Below are 19,597 nucleotides of genomic sequence, written 5' to 3'. Positions count from 1 at the left end.
CATCCGTACCCCACACCCCCGGCCTGAGTGAGCCAAAGGCCCCTACTCAGCTGCTCCTTTAACCCTGTCCTGTCTGGGCAGGGAACAGATGCCCTCCGGCGACCTACACACAGAGGCGGGTCCAAATCTAAAGCTGAACCCCAGGAGCTGGGCGAACAAAGAAGAGAAAGGGAAATCTCTCCCAGCAGCCTCAGGAGCAGCGGATTAAATCTCCACAATCGACTTGATGTACCCTGCACCTGTGGAATACCTGAACAGACAACAAATCATCCCAAATTGAGGCGGTGGACTTTGGGAGCAACTGTAGACTTGGGGTTTGCTTTCCGCATCTACTTTGTTTCTGTTTTTATGTTCATCGTAGTTCAGTATTTATAGTTTATCATTGGTAGATTTGTTTATTGATTTGGTTGCTCTCTTCCTTTTTTTCTTTTACATATATAGATATATTTTTTTTCCTTTCTTCTTTTTGTGAGTGTGTATGTTTCTTTGTATGATTTTTGTCTGTATAGCTTTGCTTTTACCATTTGTGCTAGGGTTCTCTCTGTCCGTTTTTATTTGTTTTTGATTTTTAGTATACTTTTTAGCGTTTGTTATCATTGGTGGATTTGTTTTTTGGTTTGGTTGCTCTCTTTTTTCTTTCTTTTTTTATTACTTTTTAATTTTTAATAATTTTTTTAAAAAATTTGTTTTAATAACTTTCTTTTCTTTCTTTTTTTCTCCCTTTTCTCCTGAACCATGTGGCTGAAAGGATCTTGGTGCTCTGGCAGGGTGTCAGGCCTGTGTCTCTGAAGTGGGAGAGCCACATTGGTCCACCAGAGACCTCCCAGCTCCACGTAATACCAAACAGAAAGCTCTCCCAGAGATCTCCATCTCAACGCTAAGAACCAACACCACTCAATGACCAGCAAGCTACAATGCTGGACACCGTATGCCAAACAACTAGCAAGACAAGAACACAACCCCACTCATTAGCAGAGAGGCTGCCTAAAATCATAATAACATCACAGACACCCCAAAACATACCATTAGATGTGGTCCTGCCCACCAGAAAGACAAGATCCAGCCTCATCAACCAAAACAGAGGCACCAGTCCCCTCCACCAGGAAAGCTACACAATGCACTGAACCAATCTTAGGCACTGGGGGCAGACACCAAAAACAATGGGAACTACGAACCTGCAGCTTGTGAAAAGGAGACCCCAAACACAGTAAGTTAAGCAAAATGAGAAGACAGAGAAACCCATAGCAGATGAAGGAGCAAGGTAAAAACCCACCAGACCAAACAAATGAAGAGGAAATACGCAGGCTACCTGAAAAAGAATTCAGAGTAATGATAGTAAGGATGATCCAAAATCTTGGAAATAGAATGGAGAATATACAAGAAACGTTTAACAAGGACCTAGAACAACTAAAGAGCAAACAAACAATGATGAACAACACAATAAATGATATTAAAAATTCTCTAGAAGGAATCAATAGCAGAATAACTGAGGCAGAAGAATGGATAAGTGACCTGGAAGATAAAATAGTGGAAATAACTACTGCAGAGCAGAATAAAGAAAAAAGAATGGACAGAATTGAGGACAGTCTCAGAGACCTCTGGGACAATGTTAAATGCACCAACATTTGAATTATAGGGGTCCCAGAAGAAGAAGAGAAAAAGAAAGGGACTGAGAAAATATTGGAAGAGAATATAGTTGAAATTTTCCTTAATATGGGAAAGGAAACAGTCAATCAAGTCCATGAAGTGCAGAGAGTCCCATATAGGAGAAATCCAAGGAGAAACATGCCAAGACACATCTTAATCAAACTATCAAAAATTAAATACAAAGAAAAAACATTAAAAGCAGTAAGGGAAAAACAACAAATAACATACAAGGGAATCCCCATAAGGTTAACAGCTGATCTTTCATCAGAAACTCTGCAAGCCAGAAGAGAGTGGCAGGACATATTTAAAGTGATGAAAGGGAAAAACCTACAACCAAGATTACTCTAACCAGCAAGGATCTCATTCAGATTCGACAGAGAAATTAAAACCTTTACAGAAAAGCAAAAGCTAAGAGAATTCAGCACCACCAAACCAGCTTTACAACAAATGCTAAAGGAACTTATCTAGGCAGGAAACACAAGAGAAGGAAAAGACCTATAATAACAAACCCAAAACAATTAAGAAAATGGTAATAGGCACATACATATCGATAACTACCTTACATATAAATGGATTAAATGCTCCAACCAAAAGACATAGACTGGCTGAATGAATACAAAAGCAAGACCATATATATGCTGTCTACAAGACAGCCACTTCAGACCTGGAGACATATACAGACTGAAAGTGAGGGGCTGGAAAAAGATATTCCATGCAAATGGAAATCAAAAGAAAGCTGGAGTAGCAATTCTCATATCAGACAAAATAGACTAAAATAAAGGCTATTACAAGAGACAAAGAAGAACAATACATAATGATAAAGGGATCAATCCAAGAAGAAGATATAACAATTTTAAATACTTATGCACCCAACATAGGAGCACCTCAATACATAAGGCAAATGCTAACAGCCATAAAAGGCCAAATCGACAGTGACATGATAACAGTAGGGGACTTTAACACCCCACTTTCACCAATGGACAGATCAACCAAAATGAAAATAAATAAGGAAACACAAGCTTTAAATGACACATTAAACAAGATGGACTTAACTGATATTTATAGGACATTCCATCCAAAAGCAATGGAATACACTTTCTTCTCAAGTGTTCATGGAAGATTCTCCAGGATAGATCATATCTTGGGTCACAAATCAAGCCTTGGTAAATTTAAGAAAATTGAAATCATATCAAGTATCTTTTCCAACCACAACATTATGAGGCTAGATATCAACTACAGGAAAAATTCTGTAAAAAATACAAACACATGGAGGCTAAACAATGTACTACTAAATAACCAAGAGATCAGTGAAGAAATCAAAGAGGAAATCAAAAAATATCTAGAAACAAATGATAATGAAATCACAACAACCCAAAACCTATGGGATGCAGCAAAAGCAGTTCTAAGAGGGAAGTTTATAGCAATACAATCCTACCTCAAGAAACAAGAAACATCTCAAATAAATAACCTAACCTGACACCTAAAGCAATTAGAGAAAGAAGAACAAAAAAACACCAAGTTAGCAGAAGGAAAGAAATCATAAAGATCAGATCAGAAATAAATGAAAAAGAAATGAAGGAGACAATAGCAAAGATCAATAAAACTAAAAGCTGGCCTTTGAGAAGATAAACAAAATTGATAAACCATTAGCCAGACTCATCAAGAAAAAAAGAGAGAAGACTCAAATCAATAGAATTAGAAATGAAAAAGGAGAAGTAACAACTGACACTGCAGAAATACAAACGATCATGAGAGATTACTACAAGCAACTATATGCCAATAAAATGGACAAGAAGAAATGGCAAATTCTTAGAAAAGCACAACCTTCCAAGACTGAGCCAGGAAGAAATAGAAAATATAAACAGACCAATCATAAGCACTGAAATTGAGACTGTGATTAAAAATCTTCCAACAAACAAAAGCCCAGGACCAGATGGCTTCACAGGCAAATTCTATCTAACATTTAGAGAAGAGCTAACACCTATCCTTCTCAAACTCTTCCAAAATATAGCAGATGGAGGAACACTCCCAAACTCATTCTACGAGGCCACCATCACCCTGATACCAAAACCAGACAAAGATGTCACAAAGAAAGAAAACTACAGGCCAATATCACTGATGAACATAGATGCAAAAATCCTCAACAAAACACTAGCAAACAGAGATAAAGTGGCGGGCCAGGCCGGTAGGGCTGTGAGCACGGCCCGGGCCGGACATGGCGGCACTCTACGCCTGCACCAAGTGCCACCAGCGCTTCCCCTTCGAGGTGCTGTCTCAGGGGCAGCAGCTGTGCAAGGAAGGTCGGATTGCGCACCCTGTTGTGAATTGCACCTACTATAGGACTGAGTACCAGCCGGAGAGTAAAACCAATACAATATGCAAGAAATGTGCACAGAATGTGCAGTTGTATGGAACGCCCAAACCTTGTCAGTATTGCAACATAATTGTAGCATTTATTGGCAACAAATACCAGCGCTGCACAAATTCAGAGAAGAAGTATGGACCACCATATTCTTGTGAACAGTGCAAGCAGCAGTGTGCATTTGACAGGAAAGATGATAGAAAGAAGGTAGATGGGAAATTGCTATGCTGGCTGTGCACACTTTCATACAGGTGGGTCCTTCAGAAGACCAAAGAGCAGAGGAAGCACCTGAGCAGTTCTTCCTGTGTCGACTGAGTGGTGGCAGTCATTATAACAGTCAGAAAACACTTCCTACATCTTCAATTCAAAATGAAATCCCAAAGAAAAAAATCCAAGTTTGAGTCGATCACAACCAATGGAGATAGCTTTTCCCCAGACCTGGCTCTGGACTCACCAAGCATTGACCACTTTGTCATCATTGCCCAACTGAAGGAAGAAGTAGCCACTCTAAAGAAGATGCTGCATCAAAAGGATCAAATGATTTTAGAGAAAGAGAAGAAGATCACAGAGCTGAAGGCTGATTTTCAATACCAAGAATCTCAGATGAGAGCCAAAATGAACCAGATGGAGAAAACCCACAAAGAAGTTACAGAATAATTGCAGGCCAAAAACTGAGAGCTCCTGAGGCAGGCAGCTGCCTTGTCCAAGAGCAAGAAGTCAGGAGCTATAACCTCTCCATGAGAGACCACAAGAATGCTCCTGGCCATAGCAATGGATTCCTGGGTTAGGGTGGCAATGTAGCTGTTCTCTGGGAATTGCAAGCTTTCTTAAGAAATCTCTATTTTACTATAGTTATCCTTCTTTGTGCAATTGCAGTGGGGCTGAGTGGAAACACCTGGTTTGTGCTATATTATGACTGCATGCTTGAATGTTTGGGGTTTCAGGCTCTCTCTCTCACTCACACTCTCCCTCACTCCCCCACACTCTCCCTCACTCCCCTCTCTACCCCCAACCCTTCTCTCAGTACTACTGTCTCTCTGTCTGTCTCTCTTTTGTTACTTTTTTATGTGTGTGTGGTGGTCACTGCTCAGTGTTATGTGCAGAATGGTTTGGTTTTATTTATTTATTTTTTGGTCCATCATTGCATCCTGCCATACCCATGAGCAAATAGTTGGCATTAATTACATATTACTGTCACCCTCTGAACTTTGAAAACTGCCACCTTAAGACTTGGTACAGTGGAAGAGAATTTTTCTCTCCAATAAACGTTTTGCTTCAGGGTATACTCTTGGGTTTTTTTCCAGGTGTATTATGTATGAACTTTGTACTATGTATAGCCAGAGTTTTATTTATTTTTTTAAAAAAGAAACTTTTTCTTGATAAAGGAGTAATGGTAGCCTAGCTTGTTCTTCTTGTAAAAGTGATGCCTCTTAAAAGAAGTCCTACTCTCTAGCGTTTAGTAAAAGAATCAGATCTTTTCTTTCTTGTTACCTTGGAGTCTTAAAAACTGATTGCTAAGGTGAAACAATTCAATATGTAAGTATGCAGTTAAGTGCCTTTTGGAGGATTTCTTGGAAGACCATGTAAGAAGATACTTAAGGGAGGTAGCAAAGATTTGGACAGTCTGTCTAAGTAAAGGCAGAAAGAAGGGTTGTCCAGGTTGTACTGGACAATTCTCTCTCCCACCCCTTTCTTGATTGTTTTATGTGACTGATATTAACTTCTCACACTGCCACCTCTTTTAAAAAATGCCCTTTACTTATATGAGTTGTCATACTGGGCCATTTTCAGGTAACTTTTTTTTTTACATGATTCAAAATGGGATAATATTCAGACAACAGAGCATTTTGGAGGTTAGTATGAGCTGCTCAAGTATGGACTGTAAGTCCTGGGAGAATGATATCACTGTACCTTTTCCCCACTCCTCCTCACCCACCTCAGCCTGTACACTCTCTGCCTTTAATGGAAATGTGTTGAAAACAGGTGCTTCTCAAAAGCAGCTTGGCCACAGCCTGAACTGTGTCCTGTTTTCCCTTCTTGACCCAATAGGCACATGGATTCTCTTTTCCAGGTGAGAGGATAGATTTGCATTTCTAGGTGTACTCTCAGGTCCTCTAGATGATGTTTGTGAAAGGAACTAGAGATGTGTAGTGTGCCATGAAACAGTAAAACCAGCTACCTTGGAATCATTAATGCAGGGGGTGGTACTAGAGTTAGAGGTAATCATAAGGGCAGATGACATTTGTACCTCAGTCTACCAAAAGTGTAGCAGTAAGTTTAACTTGCTAGGCATTTCCTAGGAGCAAATGCTTCTAATTTGTGAGTATTCTCACAAGTTGAGCCATGCACATAATTGGACAGAAATGTGGAAATGAGTGGCTTCCTTCTGGTAAGAGGAACAATGGACCATGTTACTTACCTATCACTCTAGCAGAGGATGTAATTTTCCTTTCTAAGCAAGGGAAATGGCAGTGCTAAATAGTTTTGTAACTTTTTGACTGAGAAACTTTTAGGTAAAGATAAACTGTCAGATTATATTTTCAGATGCATTTACATTGACTATGGGGAAAAGATTGTGAAAAAAGTTAGTCATTTTTTTTAATTTTAAAGACTTGAGAACTTCTGTTACATGAAGTGACAATGTAAAAACACATTTAGTTTTATACTAAATCTTTTTTAAGGTCTTGGCATTTAATATAAAGCAAATCCACACATTTTCTAACTTTCCACAAGTTCCAAAAAGGGAAGGAAGAAACCTCAGTCTTGAAATTTTGGTTTTTAAAAATCATGACACCGTTTTACCATGAAATTGAGTGGCTAACTTTTGGTAACACCTTTTGTTTATTTGTATGTTTGTAATAATGGACCTTTTAAAACACAGGAATGTTTTGGTTTGTACAGACTTTGGAAAATGTGTGTTAATAAAAATTCATATTGACTTAAAAAAATACTAGCAAACAGAATCCAACAGCACATTAAAAGGATCATATACCATGATCAAGTGGGGTTTATCCCAGGAATGCAAGGATTCTTCAATATACGCAAATCAATCAATGTGATACACCATATTAACAAATTGAAGGAGAAAAACCATATGATCATCTCAATAGATGCAGAGAAAGCTTTTGACAAAATTCAACACCCATTTATGATAAAAACTCTGCAGAAAGTAGGCATAGAAGCAACTTACCTCAACATAATAAAGCCCATATATGACAAACCCACAGCCAACATCATTCTCAATGATGAAAAACTGAAACCATTTCCACTAGATCAGGAACAAGACAAGGTTGCCCACTCTCACCACTATTATTCAACATAGTTTTGGAAGTTTTAACGACAGCAATCAGAGAAGAAAAAGAAATAAAAGGAATCCAAGTCGGAAAAGAAGTAAAGCTGTCACTGTTTGCAGATGACATGATACTATACAGAGAATCCTAAAGATGCTACCAGAAATCTACTACAGCTAATCAATGCATTTGGTAAAGCAGCAGCATACAAAATTAATGCACAGAAATCTCTTGCATTCCTATACACTAATGATGAAAAACCTGAAAGAGAAATTAAGGAAACACTCCCATTTACCACTGCAACAAAAAGAATAAAATACCTAGGAATAAACCCACCTAAGGAGACAAAAGACCTGTATGTAGAAAACTATAAGACACTGATGAAAGAAATTAAAGATGATTCAAACGGATGGAGATATATACCATGTTCTTGGATTGGAAGAATCAACATTGTGAAAACGACTATACTACCAGAAGCAATCTGCATATTCAGTGCAATCCCTATCAAAATACCAATGGCCTTTTTCACAGAACTAGAACAAAAAATTTCACAATTTGTATGGAAACACAAAAGACCCCGAATAGCCAAAGCAATGTTGAGAAAGAAAAACAGAGCTGGAGGTATCAGGCTCCTAGACTTTAGACTATACTACAAAGCTATAGTAATCAAGACAGTATGGTACTGGCACAAAAACAGAAATATAGATCAATGGAAGAGGATAGAAAGTCCAGAGATAAACCCATGCACATATGGTCATCTTATTTTTGATAAAGGAGGCAAGAATATACAATGGAGAAAAGACAGCCTCTTCAATAAGTGGTGCTGGGAAAACTGGACAGCTACATGTAAAAGAATGAAATTTGAACACTCCCTAACACCATACACAAAAATAAATTCAAAATTGATTAAAGACCTAAATGTAAGGCTAGACACTATAAAACTTTTAGAGGAAAAGATAGGCAGAATGCTCTATGACATAAATCACAACAAGATCCTTTTTGACCCACCTCCTAGAGAAATCAAAATAAAAACAAAAATAAACAAATGGGACCTAATGAAACTTAAAAGCTTTTGCACAGCAAAGTAAAACATAAACAAGATGAAATGACAACCCTCAGAATGGGAGAGAATATTTGCAAATGAAGCAACTGACAAAGGATTAATCTCCAAAATTTACAAGCAGCTCATGCAGCTCTATGTCAAAAAAACAAAGAACCCAATCTGAAAATGGGCAGAAGACTGAAATAGACATTTCTCCAAAGAAGATATACAGATTGCCAACAAACACATGAAAGGATGCTCAACATCACTAATCAAAAGAGAAATGCAAATCAAAAGTACAATGAGGTATCACCTCACACCAGTCAGAAAGGCCATCATCAAAAAATCTACAAACAGTAAATGCTGGAGAGAGTGTGGAGAGAAGGGAACCCTCTTGCACTGTTGGTGGGAATGTAAATTGATACAGCCACTATGGAGAACAGTATGGAGGTTCCTTAAAGAACTAAAAATAAAGCTACCATATGACCCAGCAATCCCACTACTGGGCATATACCCTGAGAAAACCATAATTCAAAAAAAAAAAAAAAAAAGTCATGTACCACCATGTCCATTGCAGCTCTATTTACAATAGCCAGGACATGGAACAACCTAAGCATCCATTGACAGATGAATGGATAAAGAAGAAGTGGCACATACATACAATGGAATATTACTCAGCCATAAAAGGAAATGAAACTGAGTTATTTGTAGTGAGGTGGATGGACCTAGAGTCTGTCATACAGAGTGAAGTAAGTCACAAAGAGAAAGCCAAATACTGTATGCTAACACATATATAGGGAATCTAAAAAAGAAAAACAAAATGGTTCTGAAGAACCTAGGGGCAAGACAGGAATAAAGACACAGACCTACTAGAGAATGGACTTGAGGATATGGGGAGGGGGAAGGGTAAGCTGAGACAAAGTGAGAGAGTGGCATGGACATATATACACTACCAAACGTAAAATAGATAGCTAGTGGGAAGCAGCCACATAGCACAGGGAGATCAGCTCGGTGCTCTGTGACCACCTAGAGGGGTGGGATAGGGAGGGTGGGAGGGAGACGCAAGAGGGAGGAGATATGGGGATATATGTATACATATATCTGATTCATTTTGTTATAAAGCTGAAACTAACACACCATTGTAAAGCAATTATACTCCAATAAAGATGTTAAAAAACAAAAAAAGAAAGATTAGGTCATGAGCCCACTTGACTGGGATTATTGTCCTTATAAAAGAGGCCTCAGAAAGTTAGCCTCATTCCATGTGAGGACTCAGCAAGAAGTTGGCAGTCTGCAATACTTAAGAGGGCTCCAGAACTTAAGAGCCTCCAGAATAGTGAGAAATCAATTTAAGTTGTTTATAAGCTACCAAGTATGATATTTTGTTATAGCAGCCCAGACAGACTAATGTTATTGAAATTGGGGGTCTGGCTGCTCGCTGCTCAAAAGCCAATAAAGAGGCAAAGTTGGTGGAAAGGAAAGCTTCTGTAGTTCAGATGTCGGCAAGAGCTTTTATCGATGGAGAGAGGGGGCTACATACAGAAACAGCACAGTAAGCTCTGACAACCATCAGAATCGTGGCAGCTTATGTCATGGCTGCAGTCTGGTCATCATGTCGTTAACCGCTTCCACCTGGTGAGGGGTTTCAGCATCTATGAGACAGCTCACAGGATGTGGCTCGGAATATTATCTATAGCCCTTGAAGAGGAACTAAAGGCCCTTGACTTTGCTTAATGACTAAAGTATTGTTATTTAGCCTTGTTGGACTGTTTTCCCTTGTTTCTGCATTTTCTCACTTCTCTGATTAAACTTCTTCTTTAGCTAAAGTTTTTCCACAGACAAAAGGCAGACTGAGGACATGAGGGGCAGGGACCATAGGGTTCTGTTCTGTTTCACTAAGACAGAAACCAAGATCTGGGTGAGAGCTGTGTTTATTGCTACTGGGGTGTCACTGCTTCTACACTCTCTCATTGACAGAGCATAGAAATACATGTGTGTATACTAATCCGTGTATATACACGTATTAATAAACTTCTCTATACATAACCATCTGTATTTATATTATTCTAAATATTAGTTTATACTGGCATCTCCAACTCTATTTCATCACCATCACATGGATCATTGTAGCCTCCTCTCCTTGTTTATCAGTAATCTCCCATTCCAACAGTGAAAAACCGGCTTCCCCCATCTGCCATACATTTACCCAATTGTCCAATTCCAGTATATACTTATAGCAGTACCAGAATTGTTAATACTTACCCCCAGGGGAAACAACTTTGTCAACTGGACTATAGTGTTCATGTAAGTTTCTTTTGCTCTTAGTTTTACAAATTCCTTTTCGTTTCTAAAGTTACTTAGGTCAGCAATTCCCTCCCCTCCAGCCTGCCCCCAGCAAAACCATCCCCTTCAGTGGTGTGGTTTCACATGCATTTGTAATACAATTAGATCCTCTGGCCAAAATCTGTATTCCCTTTTGGGATCCCCTGGCCTCCTAGATGATTTCTTAAAATTTGCATACATTAAACTGTACAGTTAGAAAATTAAAAAGTGAAAATATATAAGCTAAGTGATCAACTCATGCAATTAAATGCAAAGAAAGCAGGAGGAAAGCAATAGAGATAACATTAGAAATTAACAAAACATAAAACAAAGAAACTATTTAAAAGAGTAATAAAACCAAAAGCTGCTTTTTTTGAGAAAAATGAAACAATTGACAAGCTCTTGGGAAGATTTAAGAAAATAAGACACAAATAATTTAAAAATAATAAAGGAAATAAAATTAAAAGTATGTAAAATACTTAAAAGAACATAATACTATGAATAAATTTGGAGCAGTGCATTTGAAAATTTAAGTAAAATGACAAATTTTAAAGAAAATATAAATTAAATTTTTGATTTAAGATAAAATAGAAAACTTGAGAGAATACTATCAGTAAATAAATAGAATAGTCACAATGCTCCAAAGGATAATGGAACCAGATGGTTCACAGGTGTGTTTTATCAAATATTCAAGAAGTCAATAACTCCTACTAGTATACAAATTGTTTCTGAGGATAGAGAGAGAAGGAAAGCTTTCCAATCAATTTTGTGAAGCAAAGAAAACCTTTACAAGAAAACTAGACAAAGGCAGTCTGAGAAAGAAAAATTAGAAGACATTCTCATTCTGGGACATGAAAGCATAAATCCAAGAGAAATACTTTATGGTTATAGTCTATATATGGTTTTGTAAATAACTTTATATTCTCTGTGTATTTATATAAAATATACATAATTTTTGTAAATACATATAAAATCAGGACTTGTACAACAAACCAGATGTTGGCATTAACTTTGTATTTTATCTTACCCAAAATGCATATGCAATAATCATTTTTATTATATAGTGTTTAAAAGTACTTTCCAATTCTTAGTTCAGTCCTCTATAGATCCCTTGAGAGTAGTTTCATTTTACTTTTTTATGGTTACTTCATTTAACCTGAATTTGTAATGAGCATGAAATGGGAATTTTAAAGGTATTTGCCCAAGCTCTTGTCAGAGAAGAGTGTCATGACATTTAACCCCGAGAGGCTCCAGATACTGAACCAGTCTCTGCCCTCGTTGGTGCCTGCCATTCAGCCCCCTACCTGAATGCTCCAAAGACCTGCCTGCAAAGGAGAAAGCCTCAAGGTGGCTTGAGGATGTGTGTCGCTTTCATCTCTGACAGAATTCTTTGGGAGCACTGGGTGAATAGATAAGAGACGTGCCTTCCTCACTATTCTCACCCCTCCCGGGAAACTGATTACGATCCAAGACACATGTAGACTGAAGAACTGCTTTGATTGAAAGGACTTGGTTCCTTGCTCTCATGGTATTAAGTGGCTGGGGTGGGGTAGAGGTTTATGAGGGTGATCATAAAAGAGAAGCCAGGGAATGACCTGCTTTTAACCCAACCTCTGCGTCACGTGGACTCAGGGACAATTTCTACGTAGAATCTCAGCTTTCCTTGCCAATGTCAACTTGAGTAGTGTGGATCAGAAACACAGATCCTCCCAAGGGTGTTAAATATAAATGTGAGTATAACAATCATGTCAACTGGGCTTTAGAAACATTTCCTTTGAACTTACATTTGAATATATTTGCCTGATTGTGGGTATCATGTGTGCATGAACCCCTAAGCAGTATCCCACATGGTGAGTGAGCACTCCCACAGAGATATCGACAAGGCTGAAGATGAAAACAAGGTCTGGAAGTAGTTTACTTGTGCTAAAAAAATGTATTCTGGGCTTCCCTGGTGACGCAGTTGTTGAGAGTCCGCCTGCCGATGCAGGGGACACGGGTTCGTGCCCCGGTCCGGGAAGATCCCACGTGCCACGGAACGGCTGGGCCCGTAAGCCATGGCCGCTGAACCTGCGCGTCCGGAGCCTGTGCTCCGCAATGGGAGAGGCCACAACAGTGAGAGGCCCGCGTACCGCAAAACAAACAAACAAACAAACAAAAATGTATTCTGATACTTGTTCAGATAGTAGGGTGGACTGTTGCAGTAGGTGTAGGGGCTACTGCAATGGGGTTTTGCAGCAAGGAGAGATTGGGCTTAACTCAGGATACAACGAAGAAAAGTAGGGATTTACAGCCAAAGAGCAGGGTGGGAGGAGGGGGTCAGTGGATGAAAAATTATGATGAGAGTATGGTGATACTTGCTAAACTGACCTAATGGGATTCTTGCTGAAGGCAGGCTGGGGTGATATGATATTATCTGGGGATGGCGGTAGGGGATGAGAAATTTGGCCAGATGTCCAGAGTCATCAGATTCCAGGGTGGGGGATTTGGGCTAAACTGACTTAGCAGGATTCTTGCTAAAACTGGGCTATGCAGGCCCTCCCAGGATGGACACTGAAGATCCAAGCCTAGGCAGCTCAGACCAGCCTGACTACAGGTCAAGGAGAGAGTCTGTCACTTGTTGGGAGAGGACACCCGTATGCAACAATGAACACAGGAGGGGTCAGCGATGGTTCAGTCCTGAATTTGAGGATGGTTTAACAATGATAGAGACCATCATTATGTGTTCATATTGATACACATTTTACATATCTGAGGAGAATGGGAAGAAAGGATGTTTAGAAAAGAATGGGATCGGGCTTCCCTGGTGGCGCAGTGGTTGAGAGTCCGCCTGCCGATGCAGGGGACACGGGTTCATGCCCCGGTCCGGGAAGGTCCCACATGCCTCAGAGCGGCTGGGCCCGTGAGCCATGGCCACTGAGCCTGCGTGTCCGGAGCCTGTGCTCTGCAACGGGAGAGGCCACAACAGTGAGAGGCCCACGTACCACAAAAAAAAAAAAAAAAAAAGAAAAGAAAAGAATGGGATCAAGCTGACATGGAATGTGGGCCCAAATATCAAATTCAATGAAAAAAGCCAGTTACAAAACTGTGTGTTTAGTATAATTCCATATTTTGTAAAAATGAATGGTAATAATAAATAGTTTATATACAGGGAAGGAAAAAGTTTTGGAATGTAAACAGAATTGTTAAAAATAGTTTTCATTGGGAAGTTTCATGGTATAGGTTTGAGTAATTTTTTAGTTGTTGTAGTTTTCTTTTTATAACAAACACTACCTTAGCAATTAGGAAAAAAATATTTTTTAAATGGGGGAGGGGCTAAAGGGGCAACAGAGCCCTCATCTCTCCTTAGCACTGTCTAGGAAAGAGTTCAACCAAAGAAGTCATATCAACTAACTCACTGACCCCAAAGGTGATACTCGAATCCTGTTGTCAGCTGCTCTTCCCCCAAGCAGGACACAGAGTTCATCAGCTTTCAGCCTGCAACTCAGGCAGTGGCTGTGTGAGCTTCTTAAATGCCAGGTACATAGGAAAAATTTGTATGGGAACAAAGGTATAAGAGAGTGAATCAGGAGAATGTCAATATCAAATACTCAATGTGCCAACAAAGTAAGTCCTCAGTAGAATGAGCACAGGTCCAGCAAACTTTAAAAGTAAATCTGTGCCAGTGAGTCCCACGGGAAGTCAGAGCCTCTTTCCCAAAGGCAGGAAATGAGAATCACCCCTTCCAGCATTGGCTTTATTTATAACCCTGGATTTGACACTGAGTTGTACCCCTTATTAGCTGTGTGATATCGGGGAAGTTACTTAGCCTCTCTGACCCTTGGTTTCTTCATCAGTAAAATGTGGAATAATAGTATCTACCTAATAAGACTGTTGTGTGGATTATCACAATATGCCTCAGCTCGGGGGCTGGCATATAAATGAAGGCCCAGTCAGTATCTGCAATTAAAAAACCTATAACAAAAGAAAGTAAATATGTACAAAACAAAATCCCAAACAACCACAGATAACTCTATATGCTAAAACACAAAAGCATTAAATAAAGGTTTATTGGCATCATATTACAGACACATTTTATCTTATGCAAGCATTACAGCAAATTCTGTATAGTGAGATATATAAACAAATAGAAAGAAAGGTTGTTGTGATATAGTATAAGACATCATTAGATGGAGAAATCCTACACAGTAAAAGGAACTTAGTGATCCTTCGTGAATTATTTCTCTTTTGTCTCTAGCTCTTCATATTTATCCATGTCAAAGATAATTTGTTGATAAATGTCCAGGCCAACCTTTGAATATGTTTTAAATTTTACCCATTTTTATCAATTGTCTCCTCATGTATTCTATTCTGTAAGTTCACTAATAAGCACTAGAGCTCACACCACACAAATGGAAATAGAAAGATGCATACATTTGCAGCCAGATGTATCCATTTTTTTTCTTTTTTTTTTCCTTTCAGATGTATCCATTTTTTATTCAATTTGTGACCTTGAGCACATTATGTAATTTCTTTGTTCTTTGGGATCTTTGTCTGTTCAATGAGACTGCAATAATGTCTTCATCTCAGAGTTGTTATGGGGACTAAGTAATTGTATCTCACATGCCTGGCACTCAGTATGTGCTTAAAGGTTGTTAGTTTCCCTGCTTTACCAAAAGGAATCTTAAGAGATCATTACCCTTCTCATTTTACAAATGAGAAAGCTCAAGACCACAGAAGTTAAAAAAACCTCACATCCTGAGTCCCATTTCTACACTCTTTCCACTGCTGTCCTTTCTCTTATTAGCTTGTTTATCTTCAATAGAGAAGAGAAAACTCAGTGGAATCAAAAAGTATTGTTTTCCTTTTTTTAATATAGGTAAGCCACCAAGAGACTTTTAAAGGAGGAGTAAGTTTTATGAAAGGTAATAAGTAGTCTAAGAACCGTTTTAAATCCTCAGAGATATTAAAAACAGAAGTTCTGTTTTTCCAAGATTTCCATGGCAGAACATAAGTATTCTGTATGCTTTGGCACCAAAAACTCCAGCACTGACTATTTATCTGCACATTTGAACTCAGGCCTTCGGAATGCTTGCCCATCGAATCGGCAAAGGAATTGGAGTTCAGTATTCAGAGCAGTGAAGTTTGCTCAGCACACAGCTGTATTTGAAGCCCAGCTCTCTTCCATTAGTCAACGGAACTTGCACAAAATGCAAATAATTTAAATGTAAGTGCTGGGATCTTACCTTGCTTTCATATCTTTGTCATCTTTTTCCATACCTGAAGATCACCTGTGGATAAGCCAAGAGAACCCGTGATCATGTGCATGATGGAAAAAGTCAAAATTGGGCAACCTGTAATTTAGACCTTGGCCTCTTTATTTGACGAAGAATGGCAAGCTTTATTTGGCAGGAAGGAGATATTCAATACTACCATTAAAAATAGCTAAAAGAGTCTGTTATTTCTTTAAAAACATGTTTTTAAAATGACATTTTACCATAGTAAAATTGGTTGAATTTTATTTGGTTATTTAAAAAATATATGTACCTTTATTTGTCTCTCTCAGTTGTTTCACTTGCCTCTTTGCTGGTCTCAAGTAAAGTTCTTACTACATCCAGAAGCACCAGGAAACTTTAAATGTCACTAAGGCTACTTGTGGCTGCTCTGATACTTGGAAACACAGCCATTGGAAATGGGCCATATTTGTGACTACACCAGTTGCTCTTAGCAAATTGCTCACACAGCAAACTATATCTGTGGTTATAACTCTTAAATATTTCAGCCACAATCCAGGTATTTTAAGCATATGGATCCACAGAAGGGCACAAAATTGGTCAGTCAAATGCAGAGGCCTGTGTGACATCTCTGTGGCTTTTGAGGGTAACAAACTGCTTCCAAAAACTGCTGGTTGATTTGGCATTGGGGAAATTTTCCAACCTGCATGGTAAAAGTAGCAATATGTTAATTCTATTTAATAGGTCAGAGTTCATTTTATAGGAGGGATGAGACGGAACAGTCAAACCTCTAACCCTGCTATGTATTAACGTACTTGGTTCTGTTTATTACAAATAATTTTTCTCAGAAGCAAAATCCTGTCAGAATTATAATTAAATATGGACATTTGGGAGTCTTGTCAAGTGTATCTTAAAACAACTGTTTATATAATTCTGTGCTGCCTTATTTACACAATGTAGAAAGATTATACCAAGGGCTAAACTATAGACAAGAAATGGATATTTGCTCCTTTCCAAATTATGACAATTTGATTGGATATTAATATTGGCAAGTATTTACACAAGCAGAGAGAGACTGGAAACATTTTGAAATTGCTTCTTAAAGCTCACTTTCTGACAATAACACCGAACTCAAAAACAAAGCAACGCATTCATCGCTTCTCTTAGTTGTAAGATGGTTATTATTATTTTTTTTACTGTTCTGTCTGGATCTCATCACCCATAACAAGAACCCATCTGCTGTAACTTCTTTGTTTTACACCTTAGTCTCAATTCATAAAATTATTTCAAATTCTGAAGTCTTGGGACATGTCCACATCCTAGGAGCCTGCTTGACATGTCCCTGCTTCGAAGTTTCTAGACTCTTAAGTTTCTAACAAGTTTCCAGAAAACCTTACACTTTTCCGAAAATTCTCCCCTGTAGGGCAATAGGATGACAAGTTACATTCATTCTTCTCTCTGTTTTCTAAGCGGTCCTTTACTAGGATGCAATGTCCCTCCCAGCACTACTCTCTTCCCCCTCTAACACTTGATGCCACACTATCTTCATTAGAATCTGAATAATGACTATATAGCAACATAACTACCCCTAAGGCCTTGCACTCTTCCATCTTGGAACCAATTATTTTTATGTGACGGCTATCAATAGCCTTCTATATATTTTACACTTTGAAAGAATATTGTAAAATATCTTTGAAAGAGGTATAAGGGTGTATATGAAAAGCCATTCTAAGTAATTTCATCTCTAAACTTTGATTTATTTCTCAAAGGTTGAGGAAGGGGAATGCAAACAAACAGAAATGAAGGAAATCTTACCCAGGTACATGATCAACCATTCCTAGCAAATAGCGGGATGCAATTTTAATAGAGTGGATGGTGATCTATTAAATTTTCTAGTGCCAGGTTGTGTGTAGAACAGAATCCAAAACCTTAATAAAATTAAGCTGTATTAGATCTCTCACTTCCCTTGATCTCTCAGACCACTTTGAGAACAAAATTAGATAAAACTACACTTTGCTCCATGCTCCATTTCCTCTCTCTCTTCTTCTTTCTCCCATTTCCCACCTTCACAACAACAACAAAGACCCAAATCCCAGGCTACTGCATATTTTTCTGACCAAAACTCTCTGGGAAAAACACAATGATGAGTGTGCCCTGATGTCTCCCAGGTCCTGTGGACAACTTCAAACAGTGTACAGCTGAAATCGGGCTGCAGTCACTTTGCTTGGTCCTGGGGGAAGGACCCAAAGGCAAGTTCCCAGCTGACTTTATCTCTATTGCACCATATCTAAGTGGGGAAGGAAGTGGCTGGAGATGCTCCAAATGACCTTGTTCTTCAAGTTAGATGCTGGGTTTTGTTTTGAAGCCAGCCAGTGAAGAGAGACAAAGGTGCATAGTCTGGGTGAGTGGCTGCATGCCTTCTGGAGTGAAGAAGTGTTTAAAATGAACTCCTGGAGTGAACATTAAACTGGGAGTACAGGAATCTGGGTTCTAGTCTTAGCTGAGCCTCAGTTTCCTCATCTATAAATTGAGATAGTTGAACTAGATGATCTCTAAGAGGCATTAGTAATGTGTTGGAAGAGATTCCTATTGGTTTCAGGTCCAACAAATTCCTTGAATTGTATTCAAAACGTGTGTATGTGTGTGTGTGAGTATGTGTGTGTGTGTGTGTGTGTGTGTGTGTGTGTTTTCAATGGTGTCTGGACCTCCCAAACTATTAAAAACCATTAAAACTGATTTCAAACTCTAAAGTTCATCTAAGTGATTTTTTATTTGAAGTCGCTTCATTTGGCTTTTTAGGATACAAAAATCACAACTTTTCCAAGTGTATTCGGAGTAACTAAAATAAGCAATGCATATATCCTTTCCAGCACTAATCCTCTGATGCTTGTTTAAAAAATTAATCTAGACATTGATTATAACTTAACCAAGAAAATCATCTGCTATAAACTTTTATAGATTCTGAATAGTTTTAGATTTAAATAATTGACTAATGAACTTAACAGCCTCAGTTTTTGTGTACATGCAAACCTAGATTAGAATACTTTCTGTCTCTAAAATAATCATAACTTTTTTTTTCTTACAAGTTTGAAGTTGTCAATTATGGGTTACACACACAGTCTTAACGAAATTTGAAATGGTCTTTAAGAATGAGTTGCTTTGAAGTCATAAATAAGACAAAAATTTTATTTCCTTTTGGAAAATAATCCATAAGTGACTTCTTTTCCCTAAGAATTGGTGATTTATATTCTAGTAAGGATTTTGGAGTCTAAGCGATTCTATTACTTATTTGTTTTGACTATGAGAACTTTCTTTTTATTTCTCTGGTATTCAATTTCCTTTTGCACCTGAAAAATAGAGATAGTAAACTCAAATAAAATATCCTCAGAGATTCCTCCCCGCTCAATGATACTATGGCTATACTTGATATTCTAAATGCCCTGTTCTCAATATAGCTATCCCGGAGCTTAATGGAGAAAAGGTGGTGTTTTCATATTAGCTTTCTAGTTCTTTTGTTAATTAAGAACAAATTTTTCTTTCTTGTCCTTAGTTCACCTGAATACTCCTAAAATCTAAACACATTAGTAAATAAAAGAGCTTTGTTTTTAATAGGTTTCTCTCTTCCTTTATGAGTGATAGAAGTTTTACAATGTGTGTTTAATTTTCCCATAATTTTTAAAAGGCAAATTTCACTGGGGCCATGAAAGAATTCTCTGGTATATCC

The 19,597-nt window shown here is 38.2% G+C and overlaps 1 protein-coding gene across 2 annotated transcripts; it reads left to right on the top strand.

Moving 5' to 3' along the window:
• Nucleotides 1-3,862: 3,862 nt before the first annotated feature.
• Nucleotides 3,863-4,666, top strand: LOC307050204 (protein FAM76A-like; the record flags this gene model as incomplete). Of its 2 annotated transcripts, XM_079700083.1 has the most annotated exons (3): nucleotides 3,863-4,063; nucleotides 4,217-4,313; nucleotides 4,347-4,666. In XM_079700083.1, the coding sequence occupies 3 exons, from the start codon at nucleotides 3,863-3,865 to the stop codon at nucleotides 4,664-4,666; spliced, it is 618 nt and encodes a 205-aa protein (XP_079556209.1). The 2 variants fall into 2 exon arrangements, with proteins under 2 accessions (XP_079556209.1, XP_079556208.1); XM_079700082.1 differs by having other exon boundaries at nucleotides 3,863-4,313.
• Nucleotides 4,667-19,597: the final 14,931 nt, after the last annotated feature.

Source organism: Hyperoodon ampullatus (assembly GCF_949752795.1).
Source record: "Hyperoodon ampullatus genome assembly, chromosome: 1".
NCBI lineage: Eukaryota > Metazoa > Chordata > Mammalia > Artiodactyla > Ziphiidae > Hyperoodon > Hyperoodon ampullatus.
This window is presented reverse-complemented; position numbering and strand designations above follow the sequence as displayed.